The sequence below is a fragment of the Aedes aegypti genome, chromosome 2 (assembly GCF_002204515.2).
Source record: "Aedes aegypti strain LVP_AGWG chromosome 2, AaegL5.0 Primary Assembly, whole genome shotgun sequence".
Classification (NCBI taxonomy): domain Eukaryota; kingdom Metazoa; phylum Arthropoda; class Insecta; order Diptera; family Culicidae; genus Aedes; species Aedes aegypti.
Genome location: NC_035108.1, coordinates 29,180,368 through 29,206,016, shown reverse-complemented (window position 1 = coordinate 29,206,016; position 25,649 = coordinate 29,180,368). Strand labels below are relative to the sequence as shown.

Below are 25,649 nucleotides of genomic sequence, written 5' to 3'. Positions count from 1 at the left end.
AAGTACACACACTTGCACACGAAACGAAACGAGAAGAAGAAATGCTGATTCGGATTCACATGAACGGTAAATAAAAGCTTTTTCGGTTCACACTTCCACGATCACAATAGTGTCTCTTCTGGACCACTGTGCTGCAGCCCGTTGATGCTGCTAATTGAGGTTAGATGCACTTTTTCCGACGTCAGCTCCTGAAAAGTTCCCGCCGGGGTTGGTAAGAATGCAAAAACCGTGCCAATAGTCGTCCGGGGACACGTAATGTACCGATAGACACCAGAAAAACTGGCGAGATACCCGAAAAATGGCTTTGGAGACGCAGACAGACGCGCGCGGAGCGAAACAAAAGGCTTCTGTTTGCTGCGAGAGCAAGCTGTCGACTGGTCTTACGAAATTTTTATAAAGATTTCTTTAGAGATTTCGCCACCAATTCTTTTAGAAATTCGTCCGTAATTATAATAAATCTTCGAGCTGTTTGGTGGAATGCCTATGAATAAATGAAAACCGAATTCAGTTCTAAGGTATACCGTTTAATTGCACTAAGAGTGTGTATCCTTTGACAGATACGCGTAATCCGACCTCAACTGTAAGCCCGTCTTCAGTATCGGGTACTAGACTCGACTGTCGTTCGTAATTCCTTCAGAAATTTCATGAGATGCTTAGAGTAAGCTGCTTAGAATAACTTGCTCCAAATAATCCTTGAGCAGTCTAACGTCACTTTCTCCAGTAATTCCTCCCGCGATATTTCAAGGGATGCTTAGTGGAATTTCTCTATAATTTGCCCCAGGAATTTTTTGAGCACTCCAACGCTACCACCTCCAGTAATTTTACCAGCCATTAGTTCGAAAATTTTCCTAAAGTCTATACCGTGAAGGCCCCATACTCTGCGCACTTGAGGATTTTCAAATTTCAAACAGCTGTAATCAATTGAAAACAAAACACAATACTCGGAAATTTTGGGAGCAAATACTTATTGATCTTATGTGTAAGAAAAAAATATAGAAGCTTCACTAAGTAATGATTTTTATTGCAAATTTTTAATTATTCTCAAGGGTGTCCGTGTTCCTAACTCAGCGGCGCACTCATTTATGCAATGCTCCTTATTCTGCGCAATTAGGTTCCTAACTCTGCGCACTCGATAAATTATTTATAACAGTTGAAGTATTTTACTAAAAGCATTACTATCATTTAAACTCTGAATTAATATTCTTGCTTTATACGACTTTACTAAGTGAAGTGAATTTTATCTATAATTCAATCCATGATAATTACTGTTACTGAATGCCATTAAGTGCAACTCTCAAAATAATCAAAAACATCATATGATTTCCAAAACATATAATTAACTTAGTTTTCTAAAATTTAAAGCAACATACAAAAAGGGTAAAAACTACGTCTTTTTTTTGCGTTCACCCTTCGCGTGTGAAGGAAAATAAGCTTCGACTGTTTATGTATTTTCACTAGAAAATATAAAAAACAAATTTGCTTTGGTTCGGTTCGGGTCCGGGTTTGGTATTAAATAATTGTCTCGGATTTGGGTTAGATCCGGGTTTAAATAAAATAAATAAGAACCTGGTTCTGTTTTGTTATATGTAAAACCCGAACATTTCTACTAAACACGAAGAATAGTTAAAGCGAAAGGGTATATCCATTCTTAATGTATTGTTCATCACTCAATCGAGAAGTATCGCCGCTCTGTATAAGCGTGACGTAATTAATGAACGAGTCCTATTGCAGATCAATACAGTACTTTATTGGCGTTTCTATATAGCAAATACGATTAAACCTCGATGTTCCATTACTCGATATTGACTCATGAAACTATACAAAAAATCAATATTATTGTATTGCATGGTTAGGGAGCATTCAAAAATTACGTCCATCGTCCAGGGGAGGAGGATTCTACGAAAATGTGACAATGCATGCATTAAGTACTGTAAAAATCGCGACAGGGGATTGACGGGACGAAGTGTAGAAATTCTTCAAATATGATGGTCGTAATTTTTTAATCTTCCCTTACTATAATGGTCCCCTCAAACAATTTTCCAAAGCATTTCTATTCCATATCTCGATGGTGTCGACAAGTCGATGGTTCCCTTCAATATCGACCTCTGGAGGGTTGATTGTATGTTGAAAATAACGTTATATAACTGCTGCGCATAGTAAGGAACATAGTTGAAAAATGGTTCCTTACTATGCGCACTTAAGAAGAATAAGAAAATGAAAAGAAAATAAGTTGCATTTTACTAGTGATGATTGCTCGACAAATAAACTAGTGCCTACGTACTAGAAATTTGAAATATATTCTCTTTAATTTGCTTCAAATGACTTAAGTGATTAGGTACTCCCTTAGCATTTTTGCTAACGGGCAGTCAATATGAACGTTTTAAAATATTTTTAAAGCTATTTTGTTTTTTATTAAAGTAATAAATGTAAATTTATCAAGAAAATTCTTCGCGTACTTTTTTATTACTATTGTAGCAATATATAAAAAAAAATTGAACAAAAATTTAAGTATTTTACCAGATTTTGGAAAATTTTGGTAAACGTACTAGGACTTTTGTTCCAATATTTTCCCTTTTTTCTTCCATCAATTTCTTCTTGTTACTAAAGACTCTAGATCTTTAAAAAAATATATATTATATACATTAGTTTTTTAAACAATATTAACTATGGATTATTCCAGGGCTTTTCAGAGGAATCTGTACAGATTTTTTTTTTTTCGAGAAACCCTATCATAATTCCTACACGGATTTTTGTTATTTTTTCAGGACTGTTCATATAAATTAATTGACCTTACTGCCAGGAGTTGCCCAAAAACCATTTCAGGGATTATCCGAGGCCATCTTTTAAAAACTCTTCCAGAATTTCCTCAATTGATTTGATCTTAGAATCTTCATGAAGCTTCTTCAGATTGTTTTTCCTAGAAGTGTTTCAAAACATTTCTGGAGTAATTTTTCAAATCTTCATTTTAGATTTCACTACAGCAATTCGATCCTACAGAAATCAATCAATTTAACTCTTAATTCCTGTTTAAAGAAATCGTCGATCATAAGACTATTTTTTTTCAAAAAAAGTTTTTTTTTGTAAAAAGTGCCTGAACAAACCATATTGCAAATGAAATAAATTTTTCGAAATCAGTTTTGATTTTATTAGTTTTTTTCATAGAATATTGATTGTTTATCATTTTGAAACAAGAACAGTTGTTTATTAGATTGATCTAATGAATATTTTTCATTCGATTTGTCTCAAGTTCGTCGAAAATAAAAATACATCCTGAATACCTAGTCCAAGAGTAAGAGTTCATCAAGAATATCAAGATAAATTCCTGAAGGAACATTAGGTGGATTCTTAAGTGTATTTTCCATTTGTACATAAGGAAATTTCTGATCAAAAATTCCAAGAGCACACATCTAGTAAACCTTGAATCTAAAAACTTGATCGATTGGTCATCACTAGCGAGTGACCAATCGATTAAGTATTCAGCGTGAATGTGTTTCTCCAGATTTGTGTTCTTAAAGGCATGAGATTTGACTTCTTTTTATCTTTACCTAAAAAAATCTTGAACTACAATATTATATTCAGGATGTCCAATAGACCTATTCATATTTTCAAAAATGTCTGGAAACTCCCCAGTCAACCAATACTTTGATTTTTCATTGCGAAATGAACTTCTGGCCAAAATTTCACTCAATTTTGAGTAAATTTAGTTGTGCTTCAAATCAATTATGTGTTTTGGGCTATTTTCAAGCTTTAAAAAATCATAACTACCGAACGAAACATCAAAATTTATCGGAAATACTTCTACATTGTAGTTTATCCAATTCTACGAACTTTTGCCGAACACAATTTTATGATTGGAGCAAGTTTTAACATAGTTTGGTTGAGGTTTGTATCTCGAGGTTCTTGAAAATCTCTTTTTTCGAGAATTGTTTTCACTGAACAGCATGCCTGCATGAAAATTTCGGATTTTTATTTTCCAGACATGATGACAATGCATATCTTAAAGTCAATCCCGTTCAAAATAACCATTTATCTTACGAAAATAAATTGTAAAAAATAGGTAATTATGAAGCACATTTGTAAATCCACTGTGGGTGAGCCAAGAGCACCATCGTGAGCTTCAATGAATACAAAAAATGAACATGTTAGCACTGCCTTTTCTCAGTCGATGATGATGATTGTTTTCAAATCGTTCTAAATGATCAGTGAAATGCGATCAAAACAATCATCACTCGGAAAGAAAAAGCAATGCTAACTTGTTCAATTCATTCGTTTCCGGTACATGTGTCATGCACGATTTAACTATCATCAGGTTGCGATGCGGTGCTCGATCTTTGGGCATTTATTATAATTTATTGCCTTGAGCAACATGTAATCTGTTGATGGTCAATGAATTCATAAATGTATTATGTTTGATTCCCGTTGACTAGGGCCTGAATAAATAATACCAATGCATGTTTTACATACCATGTATATTAAGAAAACTGTAATTTCTGGGTACAGTGGAGTACAAATTTGGATCAAACAATGTTAAAACTCAATTTAATCTTGTTAGCGTGTTCGACAAACTTTAACAGAATAGAATTAGCTTTCAAATAGTGGTAATAGCAAGTGGTTTTGATTTTCCACATGCTAGTTATGATTTTTCAAACTTTGAAATAAGCCCAAAAACACATTTTCAACTTGAAGCATACTGAAATCTTTATCAAATGAGCTGAAAATTTGACCAGACATTGTTCTTAGCATGAGAATTCCGAATACTGCTTGACCGGTAGATTTCCAGACATTTTTTTAAATATGAACAGGTCTAATGTCCAAGTTCTTGATCAAATGCCTGTTAGATTTCGATTCAGAATCATGGTAAATTTTTAATTAGATATTTGCTAAAATCTTAACGGGAAACGAGCAAAGAATTGACCAATTTTTTGAAAATTCTTCCTGAGAGATCACTATAAATGTGATTGATAATTTTTTATAACGTTTTTAGTGGATTCTAGGAAGAAACCTAGGCTGATTTTGCTTGAAACTCTTAATAGATGTGCAGAGATTGGCAACAACCTAAGCAACACATTTTTTTTGGTAGATTTACTGAAATCTTTGACAATTCCGTTTGGTAGATTTTTGGGATTATTTTATCACATTTTATTATATTGGTTTTTGGTGAGGTCAGGATTACTAGTTTGACTTATCCTAGATCTATGACAAAGTTCTTATGAGACTCCTTATGAGATTTTGTATGGACTTTTCAGATTTACAGCGAATTCTTTCAATCATTCTTAACAAATTTCTTGTAAGATGATACATGAATTCATGATAAGATCATTGTTGGGGAGGAAGTCAAATTTGGCGCGACTTCCTACCAACAATGATATTCTTTACAATTGCTCTTTTGTATCGTCAGTCCGTGTTGCCGGTTTCACAGCACATTTTATCCACAACAATTATTGATTGATAAATAAATAGCATAGTCTTTTGCATATTTTTAGCCAGATTTTTTTTAAGTTGTTGATTCGATTCTTGTCCAAATCTCTGATAGATCGCTTGGGAGATGCAATTTTGGATTTAGTTATGCCAACATTTTTAGCTAGTTCCATAGGAAAACAATTGGAGATGTTATTGGAGATGTCGATTCTGTGAAAAAGATTTCTTCTTGAAGCCATGATTCCAAAGGCATTCTTAGAAGGTAATGGGTTGGCTATTGAACTTTGCCGTTTTTTTAAGTATAGTTTAAATTTAACAGAAATTTATTCAAAAAATTTCAAAATATCTCTGAACTTCCTTTAGATAGTTCATATCTTTTTCGAAATTCGAACGGTTAAAAAAATATCAAATGGCAAGATCATTTTGTCATTCATTTTTTTTCGGCATTTGGAATTGAAAAATTGATTTTGAATTGACACCCTTGAATGAAGGAAATCCTAAGAAATTCCTTGATGTATCTCTGGAGAAATAACTGATTAAATATTTGATGATGTTTCGAACATGAATCGTAAAGAAAGTCTTAGTCAAAGCGATCTTAAAATTAATGGACAAATTCCTGGAAAACTTGGAACTTTCTTAAAAAAATGAAAGGTTTTTTTTGAGAAATTTTGGGTGCAATATTTAAGGTAATTTCTGTGGATATCTTAAAAAAAAAAAAATAAAAAAATACCAGCTTAATTCTTGCAGGTATCTGTATTGAAATTCTTGGAGAAATTCCGTAAACATTCACTAAATTTATATCTAAAAAAATCTGCAGAGTAATATTTGAACGAAACTGTGGGCTAAAACTTGAATCCCTCGAGTGAATCATTTATAAAAGGTCGACAATATTCTCAGAAAAATGACTCTTATCTCTTGGCTTCTGTAAGGTTTCTTTTTGTTTTATTCGTTCCTTTTGGTCTGTTTTGCATTCCCATTTGGCCTCTTTTTAGTCTTTTCTTCTTGCTTGACTCTAAAGTTCATATTTTCAAGACACTCAGTCGCTACCAGTTCTGACTTAATCCTCACCGATTTTTTCAGGTTGTATTCAAAGGATATCTTCTGAAAATTCCTACAAAAGTTTGGCCAAGAAAATCCTCAATGTTTCAACCAGAGTTCATTGCAAAAAACGTTTAGGGTTTTTTTTTTACCGAAAACCTTACAAGTATTCCTACTGAAATGCCTACATCAATTTTTTCAGTTATTTTTCCAGCCATTTTCATATGGATATGATAAAAAACAGGTGGTTTTCCCAGGTATCGGTTTAAAGCTTTATCCAGGATATATTCCAAGAATTCTTTCGAGAACCCAAAACTCAAAAATTGAACCAAACATTATTTATGAAGTTCCTTTGAAAATTGCTCTAAGAATTTCTCCACCATTTCATTCAGGAATAATTCCTGCATTACTTTAGTAATTCATTCAGGTATTTTTTCAGAAATTTCTACTATAATTTCTGGAAAGTTATCTTGAGCATGTCTTGGAGATGCTCCTGGAACAATTCCTGTATAAATTGTTTGAGTACATCCTTTGGAAATGTATCAAAGAATTTCAGGAAGAATTCCTGAGAAAATTTTAGGATAAATCTCTGGAGTTATTCCTGAAGATATTTCTGGTTGAAATCATGAACAACAATGTTGGGGCAAATCCCAACAAATCAGTGAAGGCATCTCTGGATACAATCTAAGAGATGTCTTAAACGGAATTGGAATTCTATGGAAATCAACGCAAGAGTCACTAGATGAATGCCCGGAGGACTTATTTGAGACATATTTGGAGGAATTCCTGAAAAAATAAGGCTAATCACTAGAGAACTAATGGGATTATCCTTAAGAGGAAAATATCCATCATCGTTAAAAATCGTTTTTGCTCAAAATTGCAGGAATTCTCAAAAAAATCTATCATTGCATTACACTTGCTATCTGAAACACGATGATAGATTTTCATAAGAATTGATTGTAGTTTGAACGAAAATACTGGTTTTTAATTTTTGATGATTGCTGGTGATTGAATGACGAATTCTTGAGCCTTAAAAACATTCTAGGTGAAACACTTGAAACCACAAAATGAACTTCTGAAAAAATCATCGGAGTAATACCTAAGCAAAACTTTGGACAAATACCCGAATTAATTGCTAATGAAATTCTCTGAGAAATTCAAGGAAAAAATACATACAATAATACTTATCGTAATGTTACGAAGAAAACCTAAGTTTTTTTTCAGAAATATCTTCAGAGAAATCTCTGGTCAGAAACTCTGAGGAATAATTATAAAAAGTTCCTGATTCCTGCTTGGTTTCTTTTTGTCTCTAAGGTTTCTATTTTTCTCATTTGCTACCAGCCCTTTATCAATGGAATCGAGCATTGCCACTATCTTTAATTCATGTTATTACTTATTTTATTTTCAGCAAATCGATGAAATCTGTATACGCAGCAGTTTCTTCAATTCGGAGGTGACTAAACTGCTGTCGATAAACATTCGAGACATACGCGTCAACAAGGACATCAATCGACGGCAGCAGAACCAATTCCAGTCTTCATCTTCGGGTCAATCATCGAACCAACAGTCAAATGCCGAATCAGACGCGTTTCTTGGTGCCCGTGGCGCCCAACGGAAGATCTTGGACTTCCGTGAGAAAAAAGTTCATCCTATGATCATAAAGTTTGCCCAATTTATGGCCGTTCATATTAATAACGTGTCAGTTGCCCTGCTGAACAACGATCACGATCCTGGATGGCTTCTGCATGCCACCGCTAAGGAGCTTCATCTTGATGGCAGTCTCGTGCATAACACCAAGACAATGCTGGTTTCGGCGGCTCTTTGCGATGCACAGGCTAAAATTCTCCGGCATTGTCAGGCTTCAAAGAAGTTGGAGAAGCCACGGCCGGGTGACTCTCAGCCCTGTCTGGGAGAGCTCAGTTTTGGAATTGCCCTGGACAGTGTCCTGGTTGCTCATGGACCCATTTCTCTGGAAAAGCTGCAATTGGCCATGACCAATACAAAAGCGGTCCTCCATGGGGGACTTTACGAATTCATTAAAGACGCTCAGAGCCAAAAGCGTCGGCACCAGATGTTCCTTCGCCAGAACAGCATAAATTTAGATCATGTTCCCAAGTTCGACGGAGAAACAACTAGCGGTAGCGAGACCTATCTTCGGATTGCGCCCATAATTCCGAAGAACTTTGCAATCAATATCGAGAACACGACCATTTCGGCCGTCAAAGAGAACAGCTCTAATGATTTCGCTGCCACGCTGCAGACGTTCACCATAACCGGCAAGTTCAACAGTAGGAACGCCTCGGATGAATTCCGTATGCCGATGTTCTACGTGGGAACACAGCTACAGCAGCTGGAAATCGATACCATGCAGGAGAAGCTGCTCTACCTGGAGCAGTTCAGTGTGGACGCCAAGCTGGAGAAGGATCTGGTCAACATCTACTCGAAGCTGGCCTCGTTCAGAATGATCTACCAGCACAAGGAGATCTACGGATGGATCAGCAAGAATTTCTTCTCCAGTGAGCGCTTGGCGCGCCAAATGAATCCGAAGAGCCTGAAGTTGGCCACCGGAATGGGCGGAAGCGGTTCTGGCGGAAGGATGGCCGGAGCCGGTGCCGGAGGAATGTGGGAGGAGATTTTCAAACGGGTGGTGATTACGGGATGTGCGGAGCTTTGGAACGTGACTTCGGTGTTCAAGTTCGGACCGCAGGAGGTGAGTTTTTCTTCAAGGGTTCATTTCGTGATTCTTCTACGGACTTCCTCCAAGATTTTCGTTCAACATTCCTTAAAGAAATTAAGCCGATTCTATTCTAAGACTCAACCAGTATTTTCTTTATAGGTGCTTCCAGAGATTTCATCCAAAATGTTGTTAAATATTTCTTTGAGATTTCAACTAGGAATTTCTCTAAGCATATCTTCAGATATTACTACAGAAAATTAACTTAGGATTCTTCAGGAATTCGTCTTAAAAACGTTTGAGATTGTTTTGAAGGAATTTTTCAATATATTTTTAGCAAGGTTCTATAATAATTTTTTAATGTGATACTTCAAGATCTTTAACAGGGATTTCATTGGAAATCGCTGAAAAGATTTTTCCAGAAATTGCGCCAAAGATGACTTTAAGATTCCCTTCAGAGATAGCTTTAGTTTCTGCGATTCGTACACGACTTTTTTCAGGATTTCTATGAGGATTTTTTCAAGAGTTTCTCCAGAAATTTCTCCTTCGATTCATCCATAGCTTCCTTCAAGAATATATTGCCTAGAAATTTCTATAACGTACGAAACTATTCTTTTCGTGATTCTTCCAGAATTACTTTAAACATTTTAAAGGAAGTTCCTTATAATACTGATCTAAAAATTTCAACAGGGAATCTTTCTAAGTTTCATCAAAAAATTACCGAAATGCTTCGGTTAGGGATGTCTCCAGAGATTATTCTAGAAATTTTTTTGGCAGACACCAACCCTAGGGATTTCTTTAGATGGTCCTAGTGATTTTTTTCGGAGAATTCTCCAGGGATTTTTCCAAGAACTCCTCCAGGGATGTTTTTTTTTCAAGTATTTCTTAGACAGTTTCTATAATGCTATTTAGAGACTGTTCAACATACTACTTTAGGAAATTTAACTGGACGCCGTTCGGAAGTTATTGCCAAAATTTCTGCAGGAACTTCACAAAGCATTGCTGCATGATTGCTCCAGAATTTCCACCTGAATTGGCTTTAGGAGTCCCTTTAGCGGTTCGTGCAGGAATTTCTTCAAGAATACAACGAGAATTGTTTTCAGGAGTTCCTCCAAGAATTTCTATGAGTATATCTTCAGCGAATTCCATCTATGATTCCTTCGAAGCTTCCTTCGAAAACCCTAGCAAGGATTTATCCAGCTAGTCCGCCAAAGATGCTTCCAAAAATGTTTTCGGACGTATTTTTCACATTTTTTAAAAGACCTTTACTAGTTTTCTATTATTATTATAACCTTCAAAAATGCTTCCAATCCAAGATTTCTTTGCTCAATATGTTTTTCAACGATTCATCCAGAAATTCCTTCAGGTTGTATACAAAAGTTCCTTTGCAGAAAGCTTTCTTCAGAGATTCCTCCATTTCCATAAATGTCGTTACCGTAATCCGGGGGAACATTGATCATTTTTTTGTATATTTCTTAAATATTTCGTTTGAAAATGCAAATATTGCAAATTTTATATTTTTTAAACAAGTACTGCCACCCATAGCTCGAAACTATATATTGCATTTTGTTTTTTGAAAAATTTAAGCATGTTTAAAAAAATGTTTAAAGTGATTTTTTGATTTAGCTGATATGGGGTAACATTGATCACCTATGTAAACAACGTTCGGTAATATTGAAAATATCGTCACTTACTTAAATCATGGCCCCGAAGCCGAATATGAAGGTCAAACGCTTACAAGTCATTTACTTTTTGAGTTATTTTAAAATTAAAAACACTTCGAACCACGGAATACGCCTAAAGGTAGGCAATTTCCTAAGGGAATTCTATATTCTTTACAGTAATTCGTTAATATTGCCTAATTGAGCATACTTATAAAAATTTTGACAACGGAATCGTTTTTGGCAGTGCCATTTTTAGTAAGAACTGCATTTTCCTTGCTCATATCGTTTGCAGAACTTATGTGAGACATGAATCTTTGGTAATGTCATCCTTACCCATTGAAATCATTGTTTCGAAAAGTTTACAAATTTACGCATAATGTAAACGCAATTTTCGCAAAAACCCTCACTTACATTAGCTTATGAATATAAGAAAGAGAAGCACCATTCGTGATTTGGAAATGTTCCATCAATAAATGATGATACGAACTTTTTACGAGATGAGTCATTCCGATCAATGTTACCCCGCTGATCAAAGATACCCCGGATCACGGTACTAAAATCTCCAAAGATTCCGCTTCCCGACTACCGTGTACGCACCAAACTTTGCGCAGTTAAGAAATTATCATCGTATTTTTGCTTCAAATAAGGCTAAAATATGCATCTTTTTATTCAAACTTCTCCCATCGATAGGCTTTTAACCCTTCAGTAGAACACGTGATTTAAAAAAAATAAAAATGATTCATCAAAAATTAAAAAAAAATGTAAAAGGACAATACCTTGTGCCTAACATTGCGCACAAAATCTGAATTGTTCCTAACTTTGCGCATGATGTGCCTAACTTTGCGCATGCCTTAAATTGCTCGTCTACTCTAAATAATATTACTTTTTTAATGGTTTTGAATTAAATAAAAAGATTACAACTAATATGAGTTTCATTAATAGTTTTTTCCGTGAATTTCAATTTAATTTATTCAATCACCTCAAACATAGAGTGCCCACGAATAGTGATTTATTCTGTTCTTATTTTGTATTATACATATATTCACAAGATTACAATCTGAGCAATATAGTTTACAGCCGTAGCTTATGCTTATTTGTTATCGTACGTTGCTTTATATAATTTATTCTCTTGTTTTTTTTATATCTCAAACTTTTTTTTATTTTCTTGTTGTTTTTATTTTTGTTTTTCTTATTTTGTTCTATCTCTTTGAATAACTACCGAGGTTCGATACTCGTATCCACTGCTGATGGCCGTGAACGATTCGATTTCGCACAATATAGAAGCTTTTTAAAGACAATATTCTCTGTTGTACATGTCGTCAGCTGGAAGTGGAGGATTTCCAGATGAACTTGACGAGTCTTTAGCAGTGATGTGCTTCAACTGAAGCTCAGGCGAACTATGATCGAGAGTTTTCTCGTTTGTCCATGGGTATTTCAAGCTGCAGGTTGCTTAGGGACTGTCCCTTAATGGACGGACCCTTACTTTCCACTGAAGTTTCATCGAATCCATGGAAAGCATCGATAAGTTCGGGAGATGTGTCGTTGATCTCTCGCGATTAATTATTTTTTATCGATTTGCCGCCAGTACGGATATTCCATAATTGAACGCTTTTTGCTAGACAACTGGAGCTTGAATCATTGTCCTTCAACTGGGAAGCCAACCTTTGCGCTATCAATTATCCAAATGTACAGTAAAAGTCTCCTGCGTCAATACAGTGGTTTTCCAAGATTTTTCAATGCACACCTTGCCTTCGGCTTCATACAAAAGGTACTTACAAGAATGTTACATATAGCCGCTGCCTTATGGATTGAGTGACCATTTTTGGTAAGGTCTACAGCTTTTGTCATTTACAAGGACGTACATGTATTTACGTGCCATTCCAAATTGCTAGAAGTGCGCAAAAATTGAGACCCTCATGTAAAAAATGGGTCCTAACATTGCGCATCGCTTTTTTTAAATAAAAATTCGACATATTATATAGAAAATAAATGGAATTACTAGAATATTACCTTTTTTGAAAATACACCGCAAATATACTTTTAACAACACAGTTTTGTTCATAAACATGTTGATTTTTGGCAAAGCCACTCCTTAGCGCTTGTTATAAGACGGTGTAAAAGTTGACTTTTATGCGTATGACGATAAGGTTTTTTGTTTAGTTACTAACATTTTTTTTTCTAGTTCATTTATTTGAGGCTCAATCGCGTTTAACGCTTTACGGAGCCGAAATTCATTTTTTGTATTGTTTACAAATCATTCACTTTTTTGTACTAAGATTAGTATGGGAAGGAGCCAGGGTACTCGTGGCAACTCGAGAGTAATGGTCACATTTTTTGGAAGGAAGGACATGGTGAGGATTGGGTTTAGGGTTTTCTGCAGCACATCCGGGAGGTATATCGTGGTATCGCGATTAACGTGTAGTGGCGTTGGTACCAATTTCTTGCCGGTATTCGTCTGCCGGATGGCCAGGATCCTCAATCCAACATACAAGGGACAAAACACAGAAAAAAAACTGGAGAAGAGAACACAGAAGAATTAAACTTTTATACTGGACAAGCGAAGAAAATCGTAAATTGCGACCATATAAATAAGATCGCGGATGCCCAACACATCTCTAACTGGAACATAGGGTTGTCTACCTCGGGCCGCAAGGGTATCCAAAAGTTGCGCTCTGGAGGCGTCCATATCCGGGCATTTCCAAACTACATGATCGATGTCATCATAACCTGAACCACACCTATTACAAATATTGCTCAGCGCGAGGTTAATTCTGTGCAAATGTGTACCTAGCGAGTAATGGTTGGACATAAGTCTTGACATCACGCGAATGAAATCTCGACTTACATCCAAACCTTTCCACCACGCTCGCAAGGAAACTTTAGGAATTATGGAATGTAACCACCGTCCCAGTTGGCCATTTAGCCAATCGCTTTGCCAACCGTGAAGAGAACTTTGACGTACTAAATGAAAAAATTCATCGTGTGAAATTCTTCTATCATAAATCTCACCTTCCTCAGCGCCCACCTTTGCGAGAGAGTCCGCCTTCTCATTGCCATAAATTAAGCAATGTGAGGGGACCCATACAAAGGTAATCTTATATGATCTTTCGACCAGTGCACACATCTGCTCTCTTATTTTTGTAAGAAAGTAAGATGCATGCTTTACAGGTTTCATCGATCGAAGTGCCTCAATAGAACTGAGGCTATCCGAAAAGATGAAGAAGTGGTCTGCGGGCATGTTTGAGATCATCCCCAAAGCGAAGTTGATTGCTGCCAGCTCAGCAACATAAACCGTGCAAGGTTCCTGAAGTTTTCGGAAGGCGGAAGAGTTTTCATTGAAGACACCGAAGCCAGTGGATCCATTGATGCGGGACCCGTCAGTGAAATATCTCCTGTAGGAATCGACATTCTGATACTTTGCGTTAAAAATACGTGGAATCGTTATACATCGAAGTTGATCTGGGATTCCATGAATAGCTTGTTTCATGGACAGATCGTATTCAACAGAGGAACTGTCATTGGTGAAGTGTACACGTGGAGCGTTATAACATGGAAGACTTATGTCAGATGACATGTAGTAGAGATAAACTCTCATGAATTTTGACCGAGTATTCAGTTTGAGCATTTCTTCGAAGTTTTCGATAACGAGTGTGTTGCTCACCCCACACTTAATAAGTATTCTTAGCGAGAGCTCCCAGAATCGGTTCTGTAGTGGTAAAACCCCTGCCAGCACCTCCAGGCTCGCATTGTGAGTCGAATGCATACAACCTAAGGCGATACGCAAACAACGATATTGAATTCGTTCCAATTTAATAAGGTGGCTGTTTGCTGCTGAGAGAAAACAGAAAGAGCCATACTCTAGAACAGAGAGAATTGTTGTTTTATAGAGTTTTATGAGGTCTTCCGGGTGAGCACCCCACCATGTTCCGGTAATTGTTCGTAGAAAATTGATCCTTCGTTGGCATTTTTCCGTTAAATACCTAGTATGGGTTCGCCAAGTGCCTTTTGAATCAAACCAGACCCAAAGGTATTTTGAAGTCAAAGACTGGTCGATGTCTGTTCCCAATAGCTTAAGCTTTAGTTGGGCTGGATTCCGCTTCCTAGAAAATACAACCAGTTGAGTTTTTTGCGGCGCAAACTCGATCCCTAAATTTCTAGCCCAAGTGGATAGATTATCAAGGGAATTTTGCAATGGTCTTTGCAAGATTTCCGCTCGTGGGCCCTTCATAGAGACCACAGCATCATCTGCAAGTTGTCTAAGCGTGCATGGTTCTTCCAAGCAGTTGTCAATATCTTTAACATAAAAATTATAAAGCAAGGGACTTAAACATGAGCCTTGGGGAAGGCCCATATAGCTAATTCTGGAAGTTGTCAGTTGACCGAGAGTGAAGCTCATGTGTTTTTCTGACAACAGATTGTACAAGAAATTATTCAATATTCCAGGTAGTCCACTATTGTGCAAGTTTTCTGACAATATTTCTATGGAAACCGAATCAAAAGCGCCCTTAATATCCAAGAAAACCGAAGCCAATTGCTCCTTGTCTGCAAAGGCTAGTTGAATATCTGATGAAAGCAACGCTAAACAATCGTTTGTTCCTTTGCCCTTGCGAAAGCCAAATTGTGTACTGGAAAGCATGTTGTTTGATTCGACCCAGTGATCGAGTCGGGATAGGATCATTTTTTTAACAATTTCCTTAAACATGATAACATAGCGATCGGGCGGTACGAATTATGATCAGACGCTGGTTTCCCAGGCTTTTGAATAGCTATTACTTTGACCTGTCTCCATTCAGGTGGAACAATGTTGTGCTCCATGAATGAGTTGAACAAGTCAAGCAACCGTCTTTTAGCGATATCGGGGAGATTTTTAAGAAGATTGAACTCAATCATATCGCGTCCCGGAGAGGAGTTGTTTGATGAAAGAAGAGCCATAGAAAATTCCAGCATAGTGAATGGTCTGTCCAATGCATCGTCTCTCTGGGTTTCCCAAAAAGGCGGATGAGCTGGAACTGAGTCTGGACAGACCTTTTTTGCGAAGTTGAATATCCAACGATTGGAGTATTCGTCACTCTCATTTGAGGATGAGCGGTTTCGCATGTTGCGAGCCACTCTCCAAAGCGTCGTCATTGAAGTTTCTCGTGAGAGGCCATCGATGAAACGTCGCCAATAGCTACGCTTCTTCGCTTTAATAAGATTCTTCAGTCTTTTTTCGAGCTTCGAGTACTCTAAATAAAGTTCTGAGGTACCATATCTACGAAAAGCTTTAAAGGCATTAGATTTTTCTCGATACAACTGAGTGCATTCATCATCCCAACCAGGTGTGGCTGGTCGTCTTTTGAAGGATGCACTTGGAACTCGTTGCTTTTGGGATTCTAATGCACTTTTATAAATCAATTCTGTTAGGAATCGATACTCATCCAACGGTGGGAGAGTGTTGAATGATTCGATACCGAAAGTTACCGCTGATGCAAATTTTTGCCAATCTATATTCCTAGTGAGGTCAAAAGGAACCTGAATTGACTGTTCTGACCTTTCACAATTATTTTTGATAGAGTTTATTATGGGCAAGTGATCACTACCATGGGGATCATCGATAACCTTCCACATGCAATCGAATGATAGTGAACTTGAACCCAGAGACAGGTCAAGGCGGCTTTCTTTGCCGTCGGATGAAATACGTGTCACTTCACCTGTGTTCAAAATGTTCAAGTTGAAATCGTCGCATAAGTCATAGAAAATAGCCGCTCTATAATCGTCATAAGATTCGCCCCATCCAGTACCATGGGAGTTCATATCACCCAGTATTGAAATCGGGAATGAGAGCATGGAGACTGCATTCCAAAGATGACGGCGGTTTATTGAAACTCTTGGAGGAATATAAACAGAAGCTACGCAAAGATCTTTACCCTTTACGTTTATTTGGCAAGCAACGATTTCTATGCCTGGATGAGTCGGAATGGGGATTCTGTAGAATGAATGGCACTTTTTGATCCCTAAAAGCACACCCCCGTAATTATCATCTCGATCCTGGCGTATAATGTTAAAGTCGTAGAAGTTAAGATCATCTTCAGAAGAAAGCCATGTTTCACAGAGTGCAAATATATCACAATCGGAATTGTGAAGCAAAAACTTAAATGTGTCTAATTTAGGTTTTAGACTATGGCAGTTCCACTGTAGCACTGTGATCATATCTTGTACCTCGCTTGATGAATTAGCCATCGAAAGATATGATCGAAGCAAGGAGGGGCCACGAGATAGTCAATTTCCTGAGATATCCTTCTATTGCGGGGAGAAAAAGATCAAGTATGCCTCTGAATGAGTCTGAAACTCCGAGAGCATTACATATGCGATCCACAAGGGCCGTAAAAGTTATCAGTCCTCGCTTAGCCCGGGCCGTTTTCGAGGAAGAGCGAGGGACTTCAGTAGCATTTCTTTTGCTTTCTTGTCTAGAGCTTCTTTTCGAAGTGTATTTTATCTGTGGAGGCGGGGGCGGCAGATCTTTGCTGCAACACGGAACGTAAGCATCAAAGACCTGTTTCTTCGGGTTTTTCAAATTTGCCCCACCTCCTTTGGAATTAGGCAAACTTCTGAGGGAAGATTTCAATACCTTACGGCGCAGTCTCGGAGAAGATGGAGACTTTCTTTTACCGGGTGCGTGTACCTCCGAAGAATCTCCCCCATCGGTTTCTTCGTCGTTCGCTTCATCGGAAGACAACTCTTGAAAAGAGTTACCAACTGGGATGGCTGATAAAGACTCTTTTGCAGGCGGATTCAAAGCTTTCACCATTTCCGCATACGTCTTCTTGGAGCGCTTCACAATTGAGCGACTCTCATTTCGAATGCGCTTTTTGTATGCCGGGCATTTCTGCAAGTCATGCAGATATTTGCTACAGTAGCTGCATTTTTCAGCTTCCTGTGTGCAAGCATCTTCTGAATGAGCTTGGTTGCATTTGCCACAACGGGGCTTGTTGTCGCAAAAGCTAGCACTGTGGCCAAGCTGCTTGCAGTTGGTACAATTGAATACCTTCGGCACGTAAAGACGCACTGGGTAAAAAACACTATCAATACAAACAAATTTCGGGAGGACGGAACCAGGAAAAGTCACTCGAAACGAGGCTGACGGCGAAAAAACTTTCTTATTTCCTTCCATGGAAACTGATTGCAATTGTTTGCAATCCAGTATAGCCACATCAGGAATTGACCGGTTATCAAAAACACCTTTGCCAGTCTTAATGTCTTCACATGTCAGACTCGCGTCGATGATTTTCCCTTCCACCTCGACTTCTCGTGCCGGAATATAGGTAAAGTATTCCACAGCAAAAGCCTCATGCTGAGCAATCTCGTTTGCTGCTTTGTAACTAGGTGCAGTTACACGCAGCTTGGATTGCTTCACTTGGTGAATAACGGTCCCTGGATATATACGAGAGATCGAGAGCACATTCAAAATCTTATTTTTGCGCCGGAAATAGACAACCCAAGGCCCAGCCGAAGACGGTTGGTAAAACCGCGTTCGAGCAACGAGATCTTTTGGAAGCGTATTGCCTCCATCCGAATCGTCCATGCGGGATAAAAATCAACCGCAACCAAATAAAAAAAAAATAAAAATAATAATAATAAAAAAAAAAAACAAAAAAAATATGCAGAAAAAAAAATTAACCTATCAGTGGACTATTTTGTACACACCTCCCCTAAATGGGCAAAGCAAAATTACAAAGAAAAAGAAAAAAAACCTAACCAATCAGTGGGCTATTTTGTACCCAACTCCCCAATTCGGTCGAAAGAATCGCACCGGGAGAGAGACAGAGGAGAAGCGAAAACAACCTTGAACTCAGCACTGTTTGTTCGGAGAAGTAAAAGCAATTCAATAGATATCCGAATTGATACTTATCCGTATACAGCAGCTCGTCCACGCACCGTAGGTAGCAGAACGACCGATTTGCCTTCTGCCTTGTTGATGCTCTTGGTGCGGGGAGAAAAAAATCAATCACCGTTGATGCAGTTGGTGATGACTTTCTTTATGGTGGAACGATGCTAGTTTCACTAGCTCGCTTCCTTCGCGAAGCGCGATCGCCTAAGGACACAATTGCACTAATTTAATATTGATTGTGAGCACAAATTGAACCAAAAACCCACGCGGGCGGTGGGAGAAAAAGGCCTAAAATACTTTGCAAGAGTGCCGTGCGATGAGACCGGGAATCAGTCAACCGACTCGTACAAGCGCTAAGCAAGGAATGAGTTACTAACATTAACGAGGGTTTCTTAGTAAACAAATGTATGTCAAATACTTAGTTCACATAAACGAACATGTTGCTGAAACTGAAATGTTAAAAAAATCAATGATTTATTATATTTTTTTCGAACTTATTAAAAATGCGCAAAGTTTGGAGCTGCGCAAAGTTAGTCGCGTACACGGTATTTCCATTTCGTTTTTCCATCGTCATAGTAATAGAGCGCTGCATATGACGAGCCTAACCTCACTTATTTGACAGCTGCTGGTCCTGTTGTTTACGTTTCGGACTTAGTCGTTTTTTCCATCATTTTTTCATCTTCGCATTTCTATCACCAGCATGCTGATGGTGACGATTTTCCACGGTAGGAAGATAGAATAATACGATCCGTGGGTATCTGCAGTGAATTTGACCTCTCCTCGCAGCAAACTTTTACGAAATTAAGAATGATTCGAAAAAAGTACTAAGTCCAAACTGTAAACAACAGGACCAGTACCTGTCAAAATTGATGCGTGACGTCACAGTGCAGTGGAGTATTCATGTCTAACCTCATATTCAACACCTATTTGTTTCGTTCTCACAGATCTCCTCGATCTGCTGCAACCACACCAAACTGTTGCTGGATCAGTTTGCGGAGAGCCGCAGCAGCGCCTACGACAGTCGTCTGCTGAATCAGGTGTTGCAGAAGCGCCACTGGAGCGCCGAGCTGCTCATCGAATCGTTGTGGTGGTCTCTGAGTGGAAGCGCATCGCACAAGGACTTCGGCCAAAGTCTGAAGAAGAGTCACATCCGGGAAAGCCCTTTTTACGTCGGGGTAAGTTTGATCAAGTTGAGCAGCTATGGCGACGCAACGAAGCTTGATTTCACCATCCACACATTCCGCACGGAGTACAGCCCGGGACTGGCCGACTATCTGGTTCAGGCGAAGCAATGTTTGGAACAGTATCGATCGTCGAAACTCTCGCGGAGGGGATCGATCAATTTATCTTCGGCGGACAGTCAGTCGGAGGCGAGTGCATCTCCGTCCAAGCGTCCGAAGCCGGGTCTGCTGATCAATGCCAAAGTTACGGATATCACTAGTTTCTTCTTCAACAAGTACGATACGTGCATTCTGGCCAATTTGAACGAGCTGTCTTTGGCAAAGACCCCAGCCATCAACGTGGTCAAGTTGGATCAGTTCCATATGGAGGTGCTGGATTTCCGCAATATCAGCGGATCAGACTTTTCGGTTGCCGAATTGCAGAATATGTTTGCCAACTTCAAGGTTATTCGGTTGGAGCACACGGAACATCCCAAGCACCCAAAGCTGGCGATTCATTTCCTAGAAGACACCGGCGCCATGTGGAATGCCAATCTTCACATGCATATCGTGACCCTTTTCAGCGAAATCAAAGAACTAAAGGCAGCCTTGAAGACGAAGGAGATGGCGCAGCCTCCGTTGGAGTTACCGAGAGAGGAACCTCCGAAAAGCCCATCGGGCGACAGAAAATCGTGGATCATCGATGTCTACGCGGAAGGAAGTGCGGAGTTTGCTATTAAGATTAGCGATCGCCATTCGATGCAAATCTACAGCGAGAATTTGTACGTTAGCCGGAAGGATCGGTGGTTCATTTCGTTCGAAAATATTTTTATCAAGATCGACGATCAACATATCTTCACGTTCAAGGACGTGGACAGTCATCAACTGCCGGAAATGGACGTGCTGCGGTCGGAGAGGAAGCACTATGAAAACTTCCGGTTGGCGAGCAATAAGGTTTGGGCGACCTCGATCGGTGTGGTGAGGATAATCTTCCCGTACGATCACGACTTCTACGGAGCCATTGTAAACGAGTTTGTCTCGATCTACAAGTGGTTGAAGCTGATACACGGCTACAAAAAGAAGCCGTTTACGCAGGACTCACCGCTGCCTAGTGACATGTTCATACAGATCAAGGAATTCTTGATGGAGATGAGCGACGATCCGTTTGAGGTGAAATTAAGGGATAATTACGTTTTATTACTAGACGAGTATAATGAAAGTGTTAAGCGGAAGGAGCTGTTTGACCATAAAATTCAGCAACTGTGTATGGAGAGATTGATACTGCCGGCGGGAACGTTGGAGGAGTTGAACGCCAATTTGATCAAGAAGAACTCCGAGATCTACATTCAGCGATCGAAGAAATTGGCTGAGACAGGTCCTCCGCGCACGAGACTGATAGCCTGGATCATGACTGATTTGGAGATTATGGCCATGGCTGATCCCTCTGTGCATGGAACGGAGAATGCGGTTCGCATGATTCGGGATATTGATGCCGAAAGTCCATGGCCTGAGGAAGGTATCGAATTCGTCACGCTTTGGTGTCGCGCTGTAAATGTCAGCTGTACGGAGTGGAAATTCATGCTGAGGGATTACCCACAACCGATGTTCCACGTGAAGGCTATGCATCTCTTTGGACACTTGGCCGGAGCAGAGATGGCACCTCCAAGAAGAGCCAAACGAGACGTTGACATAGAAGTTGGCGATCCTTTCGGAACCCATACGATTCAACGGAGCATGACCTCGATCAAGTTCTACCACGACTTCGATTGGGAGCTAGATTACCTAGCGTACGCATTTGGACCCTGCTGGGAACCGGTTATGGCCCAGTGCAATCTGATGATGGAGAAGATCTCCGCTCCGTCCAGAGATCCAAGTCCCCCGCTTCCGTTCTGGGATAAAATGCGGCTTCTTATGCATGGACGTCTCACGATAATCGCTAAGCAGTTCACCATCCTTCTTCACGCATCGCTGGATCCCTACAACACCACCGAGGAAATGGAACTGACTTGGAATAACTGCGGCATCGTCTACACGAACGCCAAGATAATGTTCAAAGGCGATCTCAACGTGTATGTTAGGACTGCCTCCCGGTACGACGATTGTCGACTGCTGCATCTACCCAATCTGAAACTGACCTTCAAATTGAACTGGATCTGTCTCGCAAATCCAAACGACCACCACGCCGTTATCCCTTGCGCTCCGGACAAACTTCCCGAGTACTCCAGTAATCAAGTGCACGACTCGTTCCGTGCTTTCCGTTCGCAGAACCTCAACATCTGGGTATCGTTCGAAATCAAGCAGAACGTATCCGATGCGGATATTCCGAACTTGGTACTGTATGGCAGCACTCTTCGCTGGTTCGAGAGCCTGAAGCTGATCTTATCGGGTGTGACGAGACCGACCCGTCGAGGACCGGTTTTCAACAACGTTCGTCCGCGAAAGAAGCAGCTCAGTCGGCATTATAAGCGCGCAAATTTGCAGATGAGTTTGCACAAGTTTCAGATTTTCTATTGGATGTCGCACGCGTTGAATCGAGGCTTCCAGCTAAACGGCGGGAGAATTACGCTCAGTTCAGAGCATACGCTAACCTTGTCGCCTATCGACGATGGCCTGATTCACAGACCGAGGGCCGATTGGGCCATCATGTACATGAATTGCGAGCTGAACGATGCGGAAATTTGGCTCAGGACAACGACGATCAGCGATAGATCCGACGGCAGCTCGGAGAGTATCTCCAACTCGAATGGGGACATTTGTAGGTATTACTTTTTGAGTGTGGCTAAGGTGTCCTACGGTCGGGAGGCTCTGTTGGCCAATGGCAATGAACGAGAGAAAGACACCCCCACGCATAAGTTGGTTGTGTACGACCTGAAAGGAGCTTGGACCAAAGATAACCGGGATGTGGCTTTTGCGTTGTTCGACTCGTTTATGAAAAGTCAACGGTTGAAGAACAATTTGTCTACGGAAGCATTAAAGTGCTTCCGGAAGGAGGGGAACAACACTCCGTTAAAGTCTCGCAACAGTCAGGACAAGACGAGCGGCACGCATCATTCGGATGGTCGCGGTAGTCAGGGACATATCAACAGTAAACGTCAGGAGACCTCCGATGGTCTGGTTATGTTGCAGCAGCTGATATCAGAAGCGGATCACAAATCGGTAGTATTTAGTGATGATCTTTCCGCGCAGACGAGGCAGCAGCAGCTGAAGGGACTCCAAGCATGTCAAGATGGTGGTGTGCTGCACTACAATTGGTTCATTTCGTTGGTGAATTCGCAGGTTTTGCTGAAGGGATGCGAGACTTCGGGATATGTGATATTGAGCGCTGCTAAAGCGGAGATCTTACAGAGGGTCCATCGGCCGGTTTGGAGAGATCACACGATCGTATCCAAAACAACGTGGGTTGGATCGTTGGAATGTATGCAATATTATGCAACGGTTAGTGCGGAGGATGGAGATACCCGCGAGATGGCAGAGATTATGTGGCTGACTGTAGATAACATTCAAGAAAAGGACAGAGGTGCAACTGTGATAAACGAGTTTCCGGATTTACCTCATTTGGTAGGAAGTGGACAGAGTGTGGGCGGGGTTGTCTCGGAAACTGTGGGAGGTGTGTCTGGTGATGTTAGTCGCGATGGAAAGTCGCCAATTCAGCTACAACGAATTGTATCTAGGTGTAAGTGTGAGTTTTTCTACGTAAGCTATGGTGAAACAAGCATAGATCCGGGGACTATCAGCGAAGTGCCGGCTCCACCAGTGGAAGAAAGTTTGAGTCCTTGGGAGAACCAGGATGAACCAGTGGATGCTTTTACATTGATGCATCACGATCTGGATGTATGTACGAATTCACTTCAGTACGCCATGATCCTGGACATCGTTAACAATTTGCTTCTCCATGTGGAGCCACAGCGAAAGGAAGCTTCAGAGAGGCTAGCTAGAATGCGCTTTCAGCTGCAGCTGTACAGCAGTGAAGATCAGAAGCGACCCATTCAGCACATCCAAACGGAAATTCGAGGCTTGATGTCGAAAATACGATGCCTGGAGAAGGACATCCATTTCATTACCAAAGCTCGCCTGGAGGAAGGTGACAGTGATGAGCTGCGGATAGAGTACGAAGAAGTTCAGAAGATGATTCGCGAATACAAAGAAATGCTGTCAAATAAAAGCGACGAGCTGGATATCATGCTGTCGTGCTACAATGAGGCACAACTATCGGCCTCGAATCGACTGGCCACTATTCGCAAAGATAAACCACTGACCATCGTCCGTGCCAATGAAATCTGCTTCAAACATGCCCAGTGGAGGCTTACCGAAGCTGATGGTCAGATTGGCATCGCCGATTTGATCCTTAGCAACTTCCTTTACACCAAAAACTCCAAAAGTGACGACTCCGTTGATCATCTTCTGGAGCTGGGTTACATCAGAATCAACAACCTGATTCCCCGAGACAACTACAAAGAGGTGCTGTGTCCTACAGAGATCCAACGTGACATGCCAGTGGATCACAAACGAGTGCTGCGAGTATTTTGCCGAGAGAAACCTCCCGTCGGTGGAATATCCGTGAAAGAGCACTTTGAAATCAACGTAGTTCCTATAACGATCGCCATTTCCAAAAAGTTCTACAACACTATGTTGAAGTTCTGCTTCCCTGATCGGGACGCTTCGGAAACGGAGGGTAACGATGAGTTGGAAGATGGAGCGAGCACAAGCTCGGGCTCTTCGCTATCGACTAAGGCAAGCTCCAAGAAGGCGGTCAGTAGCAGTTCCAAGGGTAAGAAAAGTTCCAAAGATAGCAATTTCTACGTGAAGATCCAGGATGACGTGGAGAAGATGAAGGAGCGGGCTGAGAAGAACAAGCTTTTCATCTATATCAAAATACCGGAGGTGCCTGTTAGGGTTAGCTACAAGGGTAACAAGGAGAAGAACATCGAGGACATTACGGACCTGTCGCTGCTGATTCCGACGCTGGAGTACCACAATGTGACGTGGACCTGGTTGGATCTGCTGCTGGCGATGAAGTCCGACAGCCGGAAGGTGCTGCTGTCGCAGGTATGGTTTTTGAAGGCTGATGCTAGTCAAAGCCGATAACTGATTTTTTTTTATTCGACAGGCGATCAAGCAGAAACTGAAGCTAAAGAAGGTGCTAGTGGATGAACAACCGTCTCCACAGGAAGAGGACAAGGCGAAAATGTTGTTTGGCAATCGTCATGCGGTAAGTACAAATAAAATTATCATCCTTTAGGTTATCGATTCGTTTATGAAATAATTAGTATAAAATACCTTAATATTCTTCTCTTCCTGCTTTCGAATTTGTTATTTGCTTGTTACCTACTACCTGCAAAATAATAGAGAGCTCGGAATAAGGTACCGTGTACGCACCTAACTTTGCGCAGTTCCAAACTTTGCGCATTTTTAACAAGCATGAAAAAATTATTATTAATCAATGATTTTTTCAACATTTCTGTTTCACCAACATGTTCGTTTATGTGAAATAAGTATTTGACATACATTTGTTTACTAAGAAACCCTTGTTAATGTTAGTAAATAACCAAAAAACCTTATCATCACACGTATAAACCTCAACTTTTACACCGTCTTAGCACAAGCACTAAGGAGTGGCTCTGCCAAAAATCAACATTTCTCTGAACAAAACTGTGTTATGAGAAGTATATTTGCGGTGTATTTGCAAAAACGGTAATATTCTAGTAATTCAATTAATGTTCCATATAATATGTCGAATTTTTATTTGAAAAAAAGCGATGCGCAATGTTAGGACCCATTTTTTACATAAAGGTCCTAATTTTTGCGCACTTCAAGCAATTCGAAATGGA

The 25,649-nt window shown here is 39.9% G+C and overlaps 1 protein-coding gene across 2 annotated transcripts in view; it reads left to right on the top strand.

Annotated features, from left to right (window-relative positions):
- LOC5578168 (protein KIAA0100) overlaps window positions 1-25,649 on the top strand; it is a 48,033-nt gene that overhangs the window by 7,854 nt on the left and 14,530 nt on the right. The window contains exons 3-6 of one of the 2 annotated variants that reach the window (XM_021840378.1): window positions 7,865-9,166; window positions 19,606-24,867; window positions 24,929-25,030; window positions 25,168-25,182. In XM_021840378.1, the coding sequence (XP_021696070.1) occupies window positions 7,865-9,166; window positions 19,606-24,867; window positions 24,929-25,030; window positions 25,168-25,182 (6,681 nt within the window). The remainder of the gene's footprint in view (window positions 1-7,864; window positions 9,167-19,605; window positions 24,868-24,928; window positions 25,031-25,167; window positions 25,183-25,649) is intronic. The other variant, XM_021840379.1, reaches the window with a different exon arrangement.